General features: G+C 42.2%; 3 protein-coding genes across 6 annotated transcripts; all 3 read left to right on the forward strand.

Moving 5' to 3' along the window:
• The first annotated feature begins 560 nt into the window (after positions 1-560).
• Positions 561-2,700, forward strand: LOC128242276 (uncharacterized). Its single transcript, XM_052959369.1, has 3 exons — positions 561-681; positions 1,484-1,612; positions 2,490-2,700. Exons 1-3 carry the CDS (start codon positions 630-632, stop codon positions 2,612-2,614), a joined length of 306 nt encoding a protein of 101 aa, XP_052815329.1. The 5' UTR covers positions 561-629; the 3' UTR covers positions 2,615-2,700.
• A 6,609-nt stretch (positions 2,701-9,309) lies between these two features.
• Positions 9,310-11,045, forward strand: LOC128242466 (uncharacterized). The gene is made up of 3 exons (XM_052959623.1): positions 9,310-9,428; positions 10,233-10,361; positions 10,836-11,045. The coding sequence occupies exons 1-3, from the start codon at positions 9,377-9,379 to the stop codon at positions 10,958-10,960; spliced, it is 306 nt and encodes a 101-aa protein (XP_052815583.1). The 5' UTR covers positions 9,310-9,376; the 3' UTR covers positions 10,961-11,045.
• Positions 11,046-15,747: 4,702 nt separating this feature from the next.
• LOC128243550 (F-box/LRR-repeat protein 8-like) lies at positions 15,748-17,923 on the forward strand. Of its 4 annotated transcripts, none has more exons than XM_052961389.1 (2): positions 15,748-15,768; positions 16,742-17,923. In XM_052961389.1, the coding sequence occupies exon 2, from the start codon at positions 16,744-16,746 to the stop codon at positions 17,911-17,913; it is 1,170 nt and encodes a 389-aa protein (XP_052817349.1). In that variant the 5' UTR covers positions 15,748-15,768; positions 16,742-16,743; the 3' UTR covers positions 17,914-17,923. The 4 variants fall into 4 exon arrangements, with proteins under 4 accessions (XP_052817349.1, XP_052817348.1, XP_052817351.1 ...); XM_052961388.1 differs by lacking the exon at positions 15,748-15,768 and adding an exon at positions 15,782-15,848; XM_052961391.1 differs by lacking the exon at positions 15,748-15,768 and adding an exon at positions 16,019-16,049.
• The last annotated feature ends 89 nt before the right edge of the window (positions 17,924-18,012 follow it).

Genomic DNA, 18,012 nt, shown 5'->3' on the forward strand with positions numbered 1-18,012 from the left:
CATTGGCGGCCGGTCATAAAATCCATCGGCGACGTGTCATACAAACCATCTGCGGCTGGTCATACAACCCATTGGCGGCCGGTCATACAAGCCATCGGCGACAGTTCAAACAGGTCATCTAAATACAACCTAATTGGCTGACACATTGACAACGCAAAATCTGACGCAGGTAATGTGTATTGGAGGAGTGGCAGTAGGCGGACCTTTTGAAACCCGCGAAAGGTGAAATTCTTAATGATTGAACAAGAACTAAATGATTTCTTATCTGCAATTTCATTGGCTTAAAATGTAGATTGTATTCTAAATGAAGAGCTTCAGTAAATGGAGTTAATCTTCGGTTGTCATTGGCCCACAAATATGTGTGAACACAAAAGTTCATCAGCGTCCATATAGGCCATATAGTCTTCAATGTGATAACGAAACCTAGCGTTATATATTGGATAAGCAAGTGCTTGTGTGTCCTTATCAGTCAATGTGGTAGGTCACACGCGTGAAGATCTTCTCGCACACTTATCATGACATATCTATTTCATAAAAATGCCACTTAAGGCATCGCGTTATCAGTCCGCGAATGTTCGTGTGATCTAAGCTTTAACGGATACGTCTTTCAGAGGGAAAACAAGCAAAAGATGAAAACTCTTCTTTGTATTGTAGGAGCTGTCGTAGCTATTGCTCATTTCGGTAGGTAGCGCTATATAATATTATATCTAAAATGATTATACTAAAATTATACTTTTTTATCGTGTAGGTCACGTACTGAGAGGGTCAAATGTTGTTGTTTTTCACATTCAAATATCGCCAATATTGTCTAAAATGCCTACTATGATACTGAAGTACTTTTATATTTATTTTATAAAAATGTTCCATTGTATATATTCCTTTCTTGTGAAGGATTGTAAATTGTCTGAGACGTGTTAAAATATTGACAATTATTGTATCACTTTTATTAGTATCGGCAACCCCCGATTTAGTCACTTTTTGCTAAATGCTCTGAATTTTACAGTAATGTACAGTATTTCAGAAGAACAAAAAATCACCAGTCATTCAATATAACGTTGACAATAAAACAGCACTATCTTAATTTCGAAGGATAAGACCAAATGCCCTCTGAGTGGCGTTCAATACCGAATCAGATAAACCCTGCTTTTTGCGCTCATTCCTCAACGTTAGATTGTCCGGGTAGCGCCGTTGAGAGTGCACGCGCTTCTCAACCGGGCGTCCTTGGTGCGATTCCCGGCTCGGGTGTATATCAGATTAGGTTTGTGGTTTGTGGACAATTGGGCTTTCTGGCTTCTCTGGTTTCACCTACAAAACAAAACCACACTCATCAAACAAACAAAACAAAACAAACACTCAAACAAAACCCTGCATCGTGCCAACAATTGTGACTCACCATAGGTAAACATATCATTCTTCACAACCGTTGTGAAAAAAATAAACAAAAATAAAAATGTAATAACTTAAGTTACTTGTTTTCTCGCAGCGAACGCTGAGCAATGCTCTGACACGGCGGACTGCATTACCACGCAGTGTTTCAGTACGCACCACAAGTACTGCCAGCAACGTCCCGGCTATGCCACTGGCCTCTGCACATGCTCCGTCGGCGAAGAGAGTACGTATCTTCTACATCAGAAATATTTTATAAAAAACATTTTATCGGATATGTTACAATTATTTAGATTGAAGTTAAGCAAAAGCAAGTATAATTTAATTACTTCTTTGCATCGCCTTCATCGCATTGGAATTTAAAATTCCCCCGAGATAACCCGAAGTATTCGAAAAGGCTATGTGTTAATTACCACGCATTGTTGTATTAACAGAATCACAAATGCATGAGCTCCCTATCAATAGTTGCCTGGGGCCCAACCTGGTTAAAGCCAATTTATGTGGGTATAGATGTGTTTTGTGGAAACTCAAAAATGATGTCGACTCTGATAGCCATGTGGTTTAGCGTTCTCTTATGGTGAGAAAGGTGATGGGTTCAATCGACTGTTCGTGTCATATAGGGCCGGGCGCTCGACATAAAAATATTAGTACTGGGAAAAAAAGAAAGTTGTATCCCAGTGACCATGTTTACACCAGACACGTTAAAGAACCAGGAGGTTTCTTCTTAAAGATCTAAGGTATTGCAACCGCGTCTGCTTGTATCGCAACCTTTGTCTCTATGATAATAAGTAGGTGTGGTCATGTTTATCTCATGCCTCTTTCGGATTTTGGAGACACCTTTGATGTTTGATGAAGTCATGGCGGTGAAGCCATAATGCAGCCTGCTGACAGACCTGAATTAATTTAAGAACAAAAAAAGAAATGTTGGATTCTATATCAAACATATATTTATGAACTTGGTGTGTACCCTGGGTGCCTACGGTGCTTCTGATTATTCTTGATTTGGTTACCATTATGTCTTTTCTTTTGTTAACTTTGGATTAGTTGTTCGTGTACCTCGACCCGCCCTGCCATTGACTAAATGTTTCTTATTCCGGTTTCAGCGTGCGTGTACAAAAGTGACTGCACGCTTCCTGCATACCCCGAATTGAATTGTCCGGACGATGCTAGACACTGCGAGGACAGCCAGTGTATCTGCGACCGCTTTCCCATCGGCATAGGAAAGTAACGCAGTGGACGATGATGGCCATGAATTTAACATGTCCAAACATACTGTGTAATAAATACAGCGCCTTAATAAATACGTTAATTGAATATGACATTTGTAGTTTCAACCAAAATTGTCAGTTTGACCTGGGGCCATGATTACGAAAGGTCTGAAGTCCAAGTCTAGACTCAGACTCAGAAAACCTTTTTCATGAAGGAACAAAAATTCATATCTATTTTATTTCTTTTACAAAAATGTTCGCAAATAAAAGTAAAACATTTAAATTGTAATACAGTTCAGCAAATTTCAAATCAATGCTTTGATAGAATGATTATAACAATGAAATGAATTTTTGCCATGTAAAGTCTTGAGTCTGAACCCAGGCTTGAGACTGTTCGTAATCACTGCCCCAGGAACCAATAAGAAAGATTCGAGTTGCTGTCCCTTCAGCCACACAGACATTCAAGCGGATCAGTTTAGTTTTCTTTGCAGATCACAATTCGTCTGAACTGATAAGTCCGTAATTGCAAAAAAGGCAAGATTGACTTTACGGTTAAAAAAAGCCTTGTTTTATTTTACTGGTCTTTTTTTAGAAATGGCTTCGTTTACGGGTAGAAAAACAGCAATAGCGTGGAATTGTTTTACGGCATTAAACCTATATTACGAAGTGTGTCCATTACGTGCTGGTGGCGTAGTGTGAGCGTGCTGGTGACCTGGTGACGTTGAGCTAATGGCTTAGCGGCGATGTGCTGGTGGCCTAAGGGTGTTGTGCTCGCGCCCTAGCGGCGACGCACCGGTGGCCTAGAAGTGTGGTGCTGGTGGCCTTGCGATGTCGTGCTGGTGGGCTAGAGTCGTCGCGTTTTTGCCTTGTGGTGTTGTACTGGTTGCCTACAGCGTCGTGCTGGTGGCCTAGAAGCGTGGTGCTCGTGGCATTGTGGCGTCGTGCTCGTGGCCGAGTGGCGTGGTGCTCGTGGCCAAGTGATGTGGTGCTCGTGGCCTAGTGGTGTCAAGCTCGTGGCATAGTGGCGTCGTGCTGGTGGCCGAGTGGCGTGGTGCTCGTGGCCTAGTGGTGTTGTGTTCGTGGCATAGTGGCGTCGTGCTCGTGGCCGAGTGGCGTGGTGCTCGTGGCCTAGTGGTGTGGTGCTCGTGGCCTAGTGGCGTGGTGCTCGTGGCCTAGTGGTGTGGTGCTCGTGGCCTAGTGGCGTGGTGCTTGTGGCCTATTGGCGAGGTGCTTGTGGCTAGGAGTTATCGTGCTCGTGGCCTAGTGGTGTGGTGCTTGTGGCTAGGAGTTATCGTGCTCGTGGCTTATTGGCGTGGTGCTTGTGGCTAGGAGTTATCGTGCTCGTGGCCTAGTGGTGTGGTGCTTGTTGTCTATTGGCGTGGTGCTTGTGGCTAGGAGTTATCTTGTTCTTGGCCTAGTGGTGTGATGCTTGTGGCCTATTGGCGTGGCGCTTTGTGGCTAGGAGTTATCGTGCTCGTGGCCAAGTGGCGTCGTGCTCGTGACCTATTGGCGTGGTGCTTGTGGCTAGGCGTTATCGTGCTGGTGGACTAGTGGCGTCGTGCTGGTGTCCTTGCGGTGACGTGGCGGAGGCCAAGATGCGTCGTTATTGTGGCCTAGCGTTGTCGTGCTGATGACCTTGTTGAAAGAAATTAATGGCATAGCGGCCTGATGGCGATTTATTTGCCGCATGGCAGCCTGTCATACTTGCGGCGTGAAATCGGCGTGCCATTAGCGGCTTGGTGGTGTAAAGTTAGCGGCCGTGCGCCTAGTAGCATAGCGTCTTAGTTTTAAAATACAGTCGAGCCCCGTTGGCTCGAACTACCAGGGACCGGCGAAAATACCTCGAGCCTCGGAAAAATCGATCCGAGCGGGTAATGCTCTCATTCAGTTAAAAAAAAACGGTCCTTTACGTCAAGTTCGAGTCATCGAGGAATTCGAGCCAAGTAAGTTCGGACCAACGGGGCTTGACTGTAAACTGTAGCGACACTTATGGAATTTCTTAATTTCATTTAAGAAAACCTTACAATTATTCTTGATCACCCATTCTGTGAACAGAGCGACGTTACCGTAAGCGGGCGTAGGTAATTATAAAACGACCTAATGACGCGGAAAAAATACTTCATAGTTAATAAATAAAATCACTTTTTTAATAACCTAAAATTGTACATTAAACTTATCATAAATTAACGGTTTTCAACATGTTGATTATGGTGTTTCGTGGTATGCTGACACAATACAAATAATAACAAGATCACTAATTTTCATTCACATGTCCAAAGGCAGTACATCCAAGGAATGGAAGATAATGTGTAAATATGCGCCAGGTTGGTTGAAATCAGAAACAGTCCAAGCAGCTCCAATACGATAGTGCGAGCTTTACAAATTCGAAGGCTCATAAACAAGATAAGCCATATTGACTCGTCTCCTTTAACTCTTTCCACACAAGTATAGTAGGTCATATTGTGTGTTTAAGTCATGCATTATTTTAAACAGAAACAGAATCTTATACGGAGACGAGTAAATTTTATTAGCTATGCTTTCCAGATGTTAAATAAATAAGTACATGTCATATAATATATTCGCATGTGCCAAATCTCATTGAAATCTGAGAATGAACAGGACGACAGCGCTAGCAAGAAAACTCCGAAAGCATTATATGCACAAACAAAATACTTTTCGTCCTATAATACACCGGGGGTAGCGGGGAAAATTGGCCGTGCTTTAACCTTCCAGGTGGCCCCGAAGTGCCGAAAATAGCGGTGAATGGGCCTTACCTAGGATGACCCGGAGTGCGGGGGCATTTGACGGGGATTTTGCCAGGAGTTTGTCCCCGCACGACAAGGATTTTACCTGGGATTGGCTGGACCGAAAGTCCCCACTTTTCCTTCCCCGGAACTGGGGTAGGGGTGGGGGAACGTGGTTATAATTGACTGGTGCTGCGAATAATAATTAAACAACACACAGGCTTCGGATATGACATCCTTTAAAAATAACACTCGATGTTGTACAGTGACGATGCGACGTTAAATAATTTTGAGAAAAAAAATGTATGACCGTGATACTGTCACCCACATTTAGCATGTATCCTCAAACTTCGCAGTTAATATAACCAATCTTTGACCAAATATCAAAATTGACGCCTTCCTTTAGTTACTTGAAAACATTGAGGATACATAAAGATAAGGCATAACTGAATGCCCTGGATTTGTTTTGGTATGTACTGCAGAATAAGTATACGTTTCTTTTAATGTGTTTGTATTTTTTTTTCTTTTTAGTTTTACACGAACGTCTAATTTCAGTCTCTACTGAACACCTGTATCACTCTTACCCTGGTTGGGAATTCGGTGAGAGGTGGACACCTATACCACTCTTACCCTGGTGGAGATTTTGGTGAGAGGGGGACACCTATACCACTACACCACTCTTACCTTTCATGGGATTTCGGTGAGAGGCGGACTCATACACCACTCTTACCCTGGTTGGGATTTTGGTGTTAGGCGGACTCCTAAACCACTCTTACCCTGGTGGGGATTTTGGTTAGAGGCGGACTTCTATACCACTACTCCACTCTTACCCTGGTTGGAGTTTCGGTCCGGGATGGACATCTATACCACTCTTACTCTGGTGGGGATTTTGGTGAGAGGCGGACTCCTATACCACTCTTACCCTGGTGGGGATTTAGGTGAGAGGCGGACACCTATACCACTACACCACTCTTACCCTGGTTGGGATTATGGTGAGATGCGGACACCTTTACCACTACACCACTCTAACCCTGGTTGGCATTTTTGTGAGAGGCGGACTCCTACACCACTCTTATCCTGGTTGGGATTTTGGTTAGAGGCGGACACCTATACCACTACACCACTCTTACCCTGGTTGGGATTTCCGTGCGAGATGGACACCTATACCACACTTACCCTGGTTGGGAATTCGGTGAGAGTCGGAATTCTATACCACTCTTACCCTGGTGGGGGATTTTGGTGAGAGGCGGACTTCTATACCACTCTTACCCTGGTGGGGATTTTGTCGAGAGGCGGACTTCTATACCACTCTTATCCTGGTGGGGATTTTGGTGAGAGGCGGACACTTATACAAAAGAACACTCTTACCCTGGTGGGGGATCGTTTTTATAGGCGGACCACCATACCATTTGACCAATCGCACGTGCCCTTCGTAGTTGAATCATGAAGTTTAAACAAAGACATAGAGAAGAGACTATTCATCATTGTTATCGTAATAAAAGCTCAATTTTATGTGTGAAATATACAAAAAAAAAAAGCTTGAAGGTGTTCAATGAACAATCATTTTTCGGTGTTGAAAACTCAAACAGGTAAATTAAACGTTCACATTGAGATTAAATAAATTTAAAACAAATTTACAAAATTCTGTAATATCTATACGTCGGTCTCTTATCTGCAACCAGTCGTTGATTGCCGTCGATAAATGGCCTATAAGCTGCCAACTAGTTGCAGATATATGCATCAATCTGTTATATTCAGATGTTATCTGGCATTGTTCGAGCAACAGTCGGGGAGCGGTCGTAAAAACCATGCGCGACCGTTCGTACAAATCATCAGCGACTGGTCTTACACACTACCGGCGACTGATCGTACAAGCAATTGGCAAATGGTCGTATAAACCATCGGCGGCTGGTCATACAAGCCATCGGCGAACGGTCGTAAAAAAACATTGGCGACCAGTCATACAAGCCATTGGCGGCCGTTCATATAAGCCATTGGCCACCAGTGATACAAGCCATTGGCCACCGGTGATACAAGCCATAGGCGACCGGTCATACAAGCCATTGGCGACTGCTGATACAAAGCATTGGCAAACTGTCGTAGAATCCATTTGCGACCGGTCATACAAGCCATTGGCGACATGGCATACAATTCATTGGCGACCGGTCATACAAGCTATTGGCGGCTGGTCATACAAGCCATCGGCGGCTGGTCATACAAGCCATTGGCGGCCGGTCATACAATACATCGGTGGCCGGTCATACAAGCCATTGGCGGCCGGTCATACAAGCCATTGGCGGCTGGTCATACAAGCTATTGGCCACCGGTCATACAAGCCATCGGCGGCTGGTCACAAGCCATTGGCGACGTGTTATACAAGCCATTGGCGGCTGGTCATACAAGCAATTGGCGACCGATCATTCAAGCCATCGGCGGCTGGTCATACAATACATCGGTGGCCTGTCATACAAGCCATTGGCGACCGGTCATAAAAGCCATAAGCGACCGGTCATAAAAGCTATTGGCGGCTGGTCATACATGCCATTGGCGACCGGTCATACAAGCCATCGGCGGCCGGTCATACAAGCCATTGGCGGCCGGTCATACAAGCCATTGGCGGCTGGTCATACAAGCCATTGGCGGCCGGTCTGACAATCCATCGGCGACGTGTCATACAAACCATCGGGGGCTGGCCGTGCAAGCCATTGGCGACCGGTCATACAAGCCATCGGCGGCTGGTCATACAAACCATCAGCGGCTGGTCATACAAGCCTTCGGCGGAAGGTCGTAAAATCCGTTTGCGACCGGTCATGCAGGCGATCGACGACCGGTCATACAAGCTATTGGCCACCAGTCATACAAGCCATCGACGACCGGTCATACACGCCATTGGCTACCGATCATTATAAGACATCGGCGGCTGGACATACAAACCATCAGCGGCTGGTCATACAAGCCTTCGGCGAAAGGTCGTTAAATCCATTGGCGATCGGTCATGCAGGACATCGATGACCGGTCATACAAGCTATTGGCCACCGGTCATACAAGCCATCGACGACCGGTCATACAAGCCATTGGCAACCGATCATACAAGCCATCGGCGGCTGGTCATACAAGCCATTTGCGACCGGTCAAAAAAGCCATCGGCGGCTGGTCATACAAACCATCAGCGGCTGGTCATACAAGCCTTCGGCGAAAGGTCGTAAAATCCATTTGCGACCGGTCATGCAGGCGATCGACGACCGGTCATACAAGCTATTGGCGACCGGTCATACAAGCCATCGACGACCGGTCATACACGCCATTGGCCACCGATCATTATAAGACATCGGCCGCTGGTCATACAAACCATCAGCGGCTGGTCATACAAGCCTTCGGCGAAAGGTCGTTAAATCCATTGGCGATCGGTCATGCAGGACATCGATGACCGGTCATACAAGCTATTGGCCACCGGTCATACAAGCCATCGACGACCGGTCATACAAGCCATTGGCCTCCGATCATATAAGCCATCGGCGGCTGGTCATACAAGCCATCGGCGATCGGTCATACAAGCCATCGACGGCCGGTCATACAAGCTATTGGCGACCGGTCATACAAGCCATTGGCGGCCGGTCATACAATCCATCGGCGACGTGTCATACAAACCATCGGCGGCTGGTCATACAACCCATTGGCGACCGGTCATACAAGCCATCGGCGACCGTTCATACATGCCATTGGCGACTTATCGTTTAGTAATAATTAAATCAAATTGGCCCACAAATATGTGTGAACACAAAAGTTCATCAGCGTCCATATAGGCCATATAGTCTTCAATGTGATAACGAAACCTAGCGTTATATATTGGATAAGCAAGTGCTTGTGTGTCCTTATCAGTCAATGTGGTAGGTCACACGCGTGAAGATCTCCTCGCACACTTATCATAACATATATATTTAAAAAAATGCCACTTAAGGCATCGCGTTATCAGTCAGCGAATGTTCGTGTGATTTAAGCTTTAACGGACACGTCTTTCAGAGAGAAAACAAGCAAAAGATGAAAACTCTTCTTTGTATTGTAGGAGCTGTCGTAGCTATTGCTCATTTCGGTAGGTAGCGCTATATAATATTATATTTAAAATGATTATACTAAAATTGTACTTTTTTATCGTGTAGGCCACGTACTGAGAGGGTTAAGTGTTGTTGTTTTTCACATTCACATATCGCCAAAATTGTCTAAAATGCCTACTATGATACTGAAGTACTTTTATATTTTTTTTTATAAAAATGTTCCATTGTATATATTCCTTTTTTAAGAAGGATTGTAAATTGTCTGAGACGTGTTAAAAATATTGACAATTCTTGTATCACTTTTATTAGTATCGGCAACCCCCGATTTAGTCACTTTTTGCTAAATGCTCTGAATTTTACAGTAATGTACAGTATTTCAGACGAACAAAAAATCACCAGTCATTCAATATAGCGTTGACATTTAAACAGCACTATCTTAAATTTCTAAGAATAAGACCAAATGCCCTCTGAGTGGCGTTCAATACCGAATCAGATAAACCCTGCTTTTTGCGCTCATTCCTCAACGTTAGATTGTCCGGGTAGCGCCGTTGACAGTGCACGCGCTTCTCAACCGGGCGTCCTTGGTGCGATTCCCGGCTCGGGTGTATATCAGATTAGGTTTGTGGTTTGTGGACAAGTGGGATTTCTGGCTTCTCCGGTTTCACCTACAAAACAAAACCACACTCATCAAACAAACAAAACAAAACAAACACTCAAACAAAACCCTGCATCGTGCCAACAATTGTGACTCACCATAAGTAAACATATCATTCTTCACAACCGATGTGAAAAAATAAACAAAAATAAAAATGTAATAAATTAAGTTACTTGTTTTCTCGCAGCGAACGCTGAGCATTGCTCTGTCACGGCGGACTGCATTGCCACGCAATGTTTCAGTACGCACCACAAGTACTGCCAGCAACGTCCCGGCTATGCCACTGGCCTTTGCACGTGCTCCGTCGGCAAAGATAGTACGTATCTTCTACATCAGAAATATTTTATAAAATACATTTTATCGGATATGTTACAATTTTTTCGATTGAAGTTAAGCAAAAGCAAGTATAATTTAATTTCTTCTTTGCATCGCCTTCATCGCATTGGAATTTAAAATTCCCCCGAGATAACCCGAGGTATTCGAAAAGGCTTTGTCACATGCCTCTTTCGGAATTTGGAGACACCTTTGATGTTTTATGAAGTCATGGCGGGTGAAGCCATAATGCAGCCTGCTGACAGACCTGCATTAATTTAAAAACAAAAAAAGCAATGTTGGATTCTATATCAAACATAAATTTATAAACTTCGTTTGTACCCTGGGTGCTTACGGTGCTTCTGATTATTCGTGATTTGGTTACCATTATGTATTTTCTTTTGTTAACATTGGATTAGTTGTTCTTGTACCTGGACCCGCCCTGCCATGCACTAAATGTTTCTTATACCGGTTTCAGCGTGCGTGTACAGAAGTAACTGCACGCTTCCAGCATATCCCGAGTTGAATTGTTCGGACGATGCTAGACACTGCGAGGACAGCCAGTGTATCTGCGACCGCTTCCCCATCGCCATAGGAAAGTAACACAGTGGACAATGATGGCCATGAATTCAACATGTTCAAACATACTGTGTATAAATACAGCGTCTTAATAAAAACGTTAATTGAATATGACTTTTAGTTTCAACCAAAATTGTCAGTTTAACCTGGGACTCAAGTCTCAAGTACAAATCTAGACTCAGACTCATAAAAGCAACAAAAAATCATAGTTATTTGATTTCTTTTACAAAAATATTTGTGTATAATAGCAAAACAGTTAAATTGTAATACATTTCAGTGAATTTCAAATCAATGCTTTGATAGAATGAAAATTACAATGAAATGAATTTTTGCCATGTAAAGTCTTGAGTCTGAACCCAGGCTTGAGACTGTTCGTAATCACTGCCCCTGGAACCAATAAGAAAGATTCGAGTTGCTGTCCCTTCAGCCACACAGACATTCAAGCGGATCAATTTAGTTTTCATTGCAGATCAAACACAATTGGTCTGAACTGATTAGTCTGTGATTACAAAAAAGACCATGATTCACTTTTACTTAAAAGCCATGTCTTATTTTACTGGTATTTTTTTTAGAAAGGGCTTCGTTTACGGGTAGAAAAACAGCAATAGCAAGGAATTGTTTTACGGCATTAAACCTATATTACGAGGTGTGTCAATGACGTGCTGGTGGCGTAGTGTCGGCGTGTTGGTGACCTGGTGGCGTTGAGCTTATGGCTTAGCGGCGATGTGCTGGTGGCCTGCCGGTGTTGTGCTGGCGCCGTAGCGGCGACACACCGGTTGCCTAGAGGTGTGGTGCTGGTGGCCTTTCGATGTCGTACTGGTGGGCTAGAGTCGTCGTGTTTTTGCCTTGTGCTGTCGTACTGGTTGCCTAGCAGCGTCGTGCTCGTGGCCTAGTGGCGTGGTGCTTGTGGCTAGGAGTTATAGTGCTGTTGGCCTCGTGGCGTCGTGCTGGTGTCCTTGCAGTGTCGTGTCTGAGGCCAAGTTGTGTCTTTATAGTTGAAAGAAATTGATGGCCTAGCGGCCTAGTGGCGATTTATTTGCCGCATGGCAGCCTGTCATACTTGCGGCGAGAAATCGGCGTGACATTAACGGCTTGGTGGTGTAAAGTTAGCGGCCGTGCGCCTAGCAGCATAGCGTCCTAGTTTTAAAATACAGTCGAACCCCGCTGGCTCGAACTCCCAGGGACCAGCGAAAATACATCGAGCCTCGGAAAAATCGAGCCAAGCGGTAATGCTCTCATTCAGTTTAAAAAATCGGTCCTTTACATCAAGTTCGAGCCATCGAGGAATTCGAGCCAAGCGAGTTTGGGTCTATCGGGGTTTGACTGTATACTGTAGCGACACTTATGGATAGTTATGGCAAAAAGATTAACATACACTGCCTAACATTTATTACAATTAGGCAGATATTAACAAGAAACATATTGTTTTGCTAAAATTACATACCGAATAAGTCATTTAAACCTATGACTGTATAAAAATTCAATTTTTGTTATTTAGCTTTGTATTTTATGAAATTGCAAATGGCTGCAGCAAAATAATTGGACTGAAGAGAGAAAAGTTTGGCTATTTTCGTGGTATGCTGACACAATACAAATAATAACAAGATAACTAATTTTCATTCACATGTCCAAAGGCAGTACATCTACGGAATGGAAGATAATGTGTTAATATGCGCCAGGTTGGTTGAAACCAGTAACAGTCCAAGCAGCTCCAATACGATAACGCGAGCTTTACAAATTCGAAAGCTCATAGACAAGATAAGCCATATTGACTCGTCTCCTTTAACTCTTTCCACACAAGTATAGTAGGTCATATTTTGTGTTTAAGTCATGCGTTATTTTAAACAGAAACAGAATCTTATACGGAGACGAGTAAATCTTATTAGCTATGCTTTCCAGTAGCGGGGAAATTGACCGTGCTTATACCTTCCGGTTGGCCCCCGCAGTATCGAAAATAGCGGTGAATAGGCCTTACCTAGGATGACCCGGAGTGGGGGGGGGGGGGGGGGGCATTTTGCGGGGATTTTGCAAGGAATTTGTCCCCGCACGACTAGGATTTTACCTGGGATTGGCTGGACCGAAAGTCCCCACTATTCCTTCCCCGGAACTGGGGTAGGGGTGGGGGGGGGGTTGGACGTGGTTATAATTGACTGGTGCTGCAAATAATAATTAAACAACACACAGGCTTCGGACATGACATCCTTTAAATATAACACTCGATGTTGTACAGTGACGATGCGACGTTAAATAATTTTGAGAAAAAAATGTATGACCGTGAAACTGTCACCCACATTTAGCATGTATCCTCAAACTTCGCAGTTAATATAACCAATCTTTGACCAAATATCAAAATTGACGCCTTCCTTTAGTTACTTGAAAACATTGAGGATACATAAAGATAAGGCATAACTGAATGCCCTGGATTTTTTTTGGTATGCACTGCAGAATAAGTATACGTTTCTTTTAATGTGTTTGTATCTTTTCTTTTTAGTTTTACACGAAAGTCTAATTTCAGTCTCTACTGTCTACCGGGTCTTACATTGCGATATGTCATGTACATTGATTTGTTTATTTGAGTATAGCAATATCTTCCTATGCCAATTTGGCTGCATCATGGCTTGACCCCACCTAGACGCCATCACGACTTAAATTGTAGAAACACAGTAAAATACTAAGTATTAAAAAATATATAAAAACAGAACTAATCATATAGTGCATTTTCCTCAAGAATAACCTTTTGACCCTCAAAATGGCGTTAAAAATATTAAATATTCATTTACTTGAATCTGAACAGTGTAAAGTGTTAAAATATGTATTTTAAGTGATCACTTAAACAATTTTCTTTCATGCTTTACGATGAAATATGGTGTTTTAACAGTGAAATAACAACAGTTATCAATGTGATATTTTCACTGCAAAATAAGGAGTAAAAATATCAACTTTCATAACTACTTTTAAATTCCTTTGTTGTTACATGTACTTGCCTTGATCAAAACAGAACACTGGACTTCAGTAAATTATGTCAAAAAATGTAAAAAAAAATAAAGAAATATTTTATAAATTTAAATAAATATATAATTGGAAATTAACAACTTACCGTTTATTACCGGTTATCCCGTTTATCAAACATTTTACTGATCTTTGCAGCTGAATGTTCGAACATTTGCTTTCATACCAAACAAATTACAGACAAAAACAACTGTTCGAACATAAATACAATTTTATATCATCGTTCAAATGTATTTTGAACTGTTAACCGTTGTAGTACGTAAAATGAGCTTCCTGGAGAATTCACACAACAATTTACAAATAGATCCGATATTTTTTACCCCACCCACACCTAAAAATGTGTCAACAAACTAGCGTGACATTTTAAAGCGAAACAGACTGGTCTCTGACAGTAAGATGACTGAATAAAAACACGCGTACATGCAGTCTTAAACTAAGAAGAATGGTTAAAATCCAATGAGTATCCACAATTGTTTTGCTAACACATTTGACCTTCCAAATTTTCATTCTTTAAATCGCGGCGTAGTAATTTGGTTATGTATTCATTCCCATCTTAAAATAAAAAGTGTTTTCATTATTGTTGGAACATATGTGCACTAATAATACTTCATTGTTTACTGTTCATAAAGCTCTGCAATAAAAAACGAGCGAAAATTAAGCTATAAGAATGAATAGCAGAGAACTATTTCTCAGCAAACCGAAAGTAGAAAAGTTGACAGCTATAATTATGAATGAGGGGCGCCCCACGGGTAGCGGCGTAAAGCCCACCCTTTTCAAAAAAGGGGGTAATTCAGAAATAAATAAAAAAAACAAATAAAACTCCGAAAATAAGGATAAAAGAAACAGAAAATTTGTTTTTTTTCAGTGTAAGATCGTATTTAATTTCACTCGTGAACATAAAAAACTACATTTTCACTCGTGGCTTCGCCACCCGTGAAAATATGTTTTTCTATGACACTCGTGAAATAAAATACGATATTACAATGAAATAAACAAATATCCTCTATATGCCCGTTTCAGAGGAGGATACTGGATTTAATGCGCTATTAAGGGGGCGTAACTTTTTGACTTGCTTGCGCCCCTCCCCCGGAACAAAAAATAATTGGGTCTAAGTGTTGACAGAGGGCTTAGGGGTACTCCGCTTAGAAGCTTTTAACATTTTCTAGTACGAAATTGTGCGTTTTTGCATATTGCTTTACTCTTTTTCGCCTATACAGAAATATAAAGTAAACTACGCACCCCCCCCCCCACACACACACACCTGAATCCGCTAGTGAATTTATCTAACAAACTTTGGTGGCCATCTTCGATGCGATCTTGGAATAAGCTAATATGCAAGACCCACAAAGTGACTAAAGTGACATTTCAGAAATAACTAATTGTAAAACATTCCGGACAAAGTTTTCTGACCGATGGGAACCAAGACTAAAATAAAAATATTTGACGGCCATCTTACTGTTTTAAGTATCAATGAAATCCACAAATCAATATTATGTCGAGCATTGAGATAAAGTGCAGAAGTTAGACAGTTAACCTCGAGTTCAGGCGAACATTCACTCAGAGACTACCTGATCATATCTTCATGTGGCAGAAATAGTCTTTGAAGTGATTTGTAATATGTTTATTAGCTATTTCAAATTGACAATTGAAAATCGTACCTATTGGTGGTATTTCTATAGTCCTCACACATTATTTACCTTGCGAGCTTCCATATCCAGCTTTTTGTAACAAGTAAGCAGTTTTGGACCAGCTTGTACGCCATACTTCACAAGCTATTTATAGAACTGACTCATTCCTATTTCCGTGTAGGATATGAAACAGAGGTAAGTTACATTTTTCATGTTATGTTTTATCTCATGTATAACGCTATCATCGGCTTAGATTTCTGACATACAGATGAACGGTATGTTTCTTTCAATCATTAGCATCAATCGCGACATTATAGATATTACTTCATAATTAAATCATGTTTTGTTACCATTACGAAACAGTGAGTTACGTGAACCAGGCGACGCATAATAAAGATTTAGTAACGTGTAACCTTAAATCAAAGTTTAGAATATAGATCTCAAGGTTGCGTCTTCAGTGTATTCATTTAAAGTTTGTAAGTACAACTGAAACCTTGATTTAAACTAAGGTATGTAAGTGTTATAATTAAAGTGACATTCTTATTCAAATTCAATACATACACATGTATAACGAACATGAATTTCGAGTGATAAACTTCTTACTAAATAATGCATTTATAGAAAATATTAATTGTTGGTAATAAGTAAACAACCGTGTATTTAATAGCTGAAAAGGCAAAATTATTAAATGGTTGGTGAATGCTAAAAGATTAACTGTGATTTACTGTTGTCTCATAACATAGAAAAACCGTGTGTTTTTTCACCTTTCTTTCAAATTCAACATATTATTCTTCATAAGAACTATTGTTTTCGACATTTATTAATCCTGATTCTTTAAGGTTATTTTGAATATTTATATGATTTAATTTTATTATATACATTAGAATTGTGAACGAGTGAACAAAATCATTGTGGAACATATGTGTGACTTAGAAACTGTTCCAAATAGGACTAGTGGTCATATGATAGATCATGATATATTTAAATGGTGTTTCGATTGCTGACTAATGCATGTACATGTATATCAATATGAGCACAGACGGATACATGTCACTGAGCTACTGTGGACTCCAGTCGAATGATTGTCCTTTCTGAAAAAAAAATCCTCACATATTTTATGCAGTTAAACATTTTTCCTGACCTATATGATTTTTTTCCTCTTTTCTAGTTATGAGTCGAGTTGACTGGGGACTGTTGCCCCTTGACATCGTGGTGCACGTGTTTTCCTTCCTGCGCCCAACCGACCGGAACCGGGCCTCGCGGGTGTGCGAGGCGTGGCATGAGGCGTTCCAGCATCCCTCGCTTTGGCTGCACATAGACTTTTGGTTCTTCCTGCCGAGCCATGCAGACAGTTTAAAGGGCGTTGAAAAGTATGGGAAATATTTCAAGTCTGTTTTCGTCGGGGTTATTCAAATGCTTGATCATAACCGGGAGAACGCATGCGCCTTGTTGGAGCTACTATCGAAAATCGGAAAACGGAGGGTAACTGATTTTGAGATTGTGTTTACTGGGGAGAATCCGCTGTTCTATTCTGGCCAGGAGTTTTTGGACGCCTTAAGCATTCTCTTTTCGCCGGTTGCAGACAACATAGCACCCCCATTAAATTGTCTGCAACACGTTGATTTTTGTGGATTATCTGTACCTATAGATGACAAGGTATTAAATCTCTTGGCTGACAACCATCCCGGACTGGAGTTTTTGGACATTCAAAACAAAGTAATTGTCTGCAAGGTGACACCAGGGTGTATTCTGAGGTTGGTGAAAAAGTGCCGTGGAATCACGGACCTGAGACTCTACCACTGCAGTATGTCAGACGATGTTTTGGAAGCGTTATGTCAAGAAGATAGGGTAGCAAAATTAAATCATTTGTCCATAATGTGCCGTCGTGAAGAAAAGTTCGGTTCAGATCTTTCTACAGATGCTTGGGAAAAACTAACATTAAACGTCCCTCAAATGAGGGTTACTCTAGGTTTCGATCATACATGCCCATTCAATGTGATACCCATCATTATGAAGTCAGTTATACCAGTGAGAACTCTCAAACTAGAAACATTCGCGGAGTGCCACGAACAAGTGTCGCTGGCGGCCGCCTACTACAGCGAGACACTTACGAAGCTGGTACTGCGTACCCGGAACACGGCAGCCCTGGAGGATGCGCTGCTGGCGGTGGCTCGGAGCTGTGCGCGGCTCAGATCGCTCCTTGTGTTTTGCGTGGTGCGAGAGGAGACAATCGATGAGATATTCCAGCTGCAACCGGAAATGCGCGCCCGAGGCTCCTACATCCTCAAGTCGGTGGTTGAGCCGGAGCCCTGGGTAGTGGGTGTGGAGGAGGGCGATTGATGACAGCGGCGGTGGCGGTGGCGGCTAATGCCATTATATAATTAATACTAGTGTGTTGCTTATCGGAATGTTTCCTCTCTGACAGTGGACTTATGTAGT

This window comes from Mya arenaria, chromosome 8, assembly GCF_026914265.1.
Source record: "Mya arenaria isolate MELC-2E11 chromosome 8, ASM2691426v1".
NCBI lineage: Eukaryota > Metazoa > Mollusca > Bivalvia > Myida > Myidae > Mya > Mya arenaria.

What these genes read in the sequence shown, in the direction of transcription:
- LOC128242466 (XM_052959623.1), top strand. Translation starts at nt 9,377, where the DNA reads ATGAAAACTCTTCTTTGTATTGTAGGAGCTGTCGTAGCTATTGCTCAT. An exon ending in CGTAGCTATTGCTCATTTCG is followed by an intron (nt 9,429 to 10,232) that starts GTAGGTAGCGCT and finishes GTTTTCTCGCAG; the next exon opens with CGAACGCTGAGCATTGCTCT. An exon ending in GTGCTCCGTCGGCAAAGATA is followed by an intron (nt 10,362 to 10,835) that starts GTACGTATCTTC and finishes TACCGGTTTCAG; the next exon opens with CGTGCGTGTACAGAAGTAAC.
- LOC128242276 (XM_052959369.1), top strand. Translation starts at nt 630, where the DNA reads ATGAAAACTCTTCTTTGTATTGTAGGAGCTGTCGTAGCTATTGCTCAT. An exon ending in CGTAGCTATTGCTCATTTCG is followed by an intron (nt 682 to 1,483) that starts GTAGGTAGCGCT and finishes GTTTTCTCGCAG; the next exon opens with CGAACGCTGAGCAATGCTCT. An exon ending in ATGCTCCGTCGGCGAAGAGA is followed by an intron (nt 1,613 to 2,489) that starts GTACGTATCTTC and finishes TTCCGGTTTCAG; the next exon opens with CGTGCGTGTACAAAAGTGAC.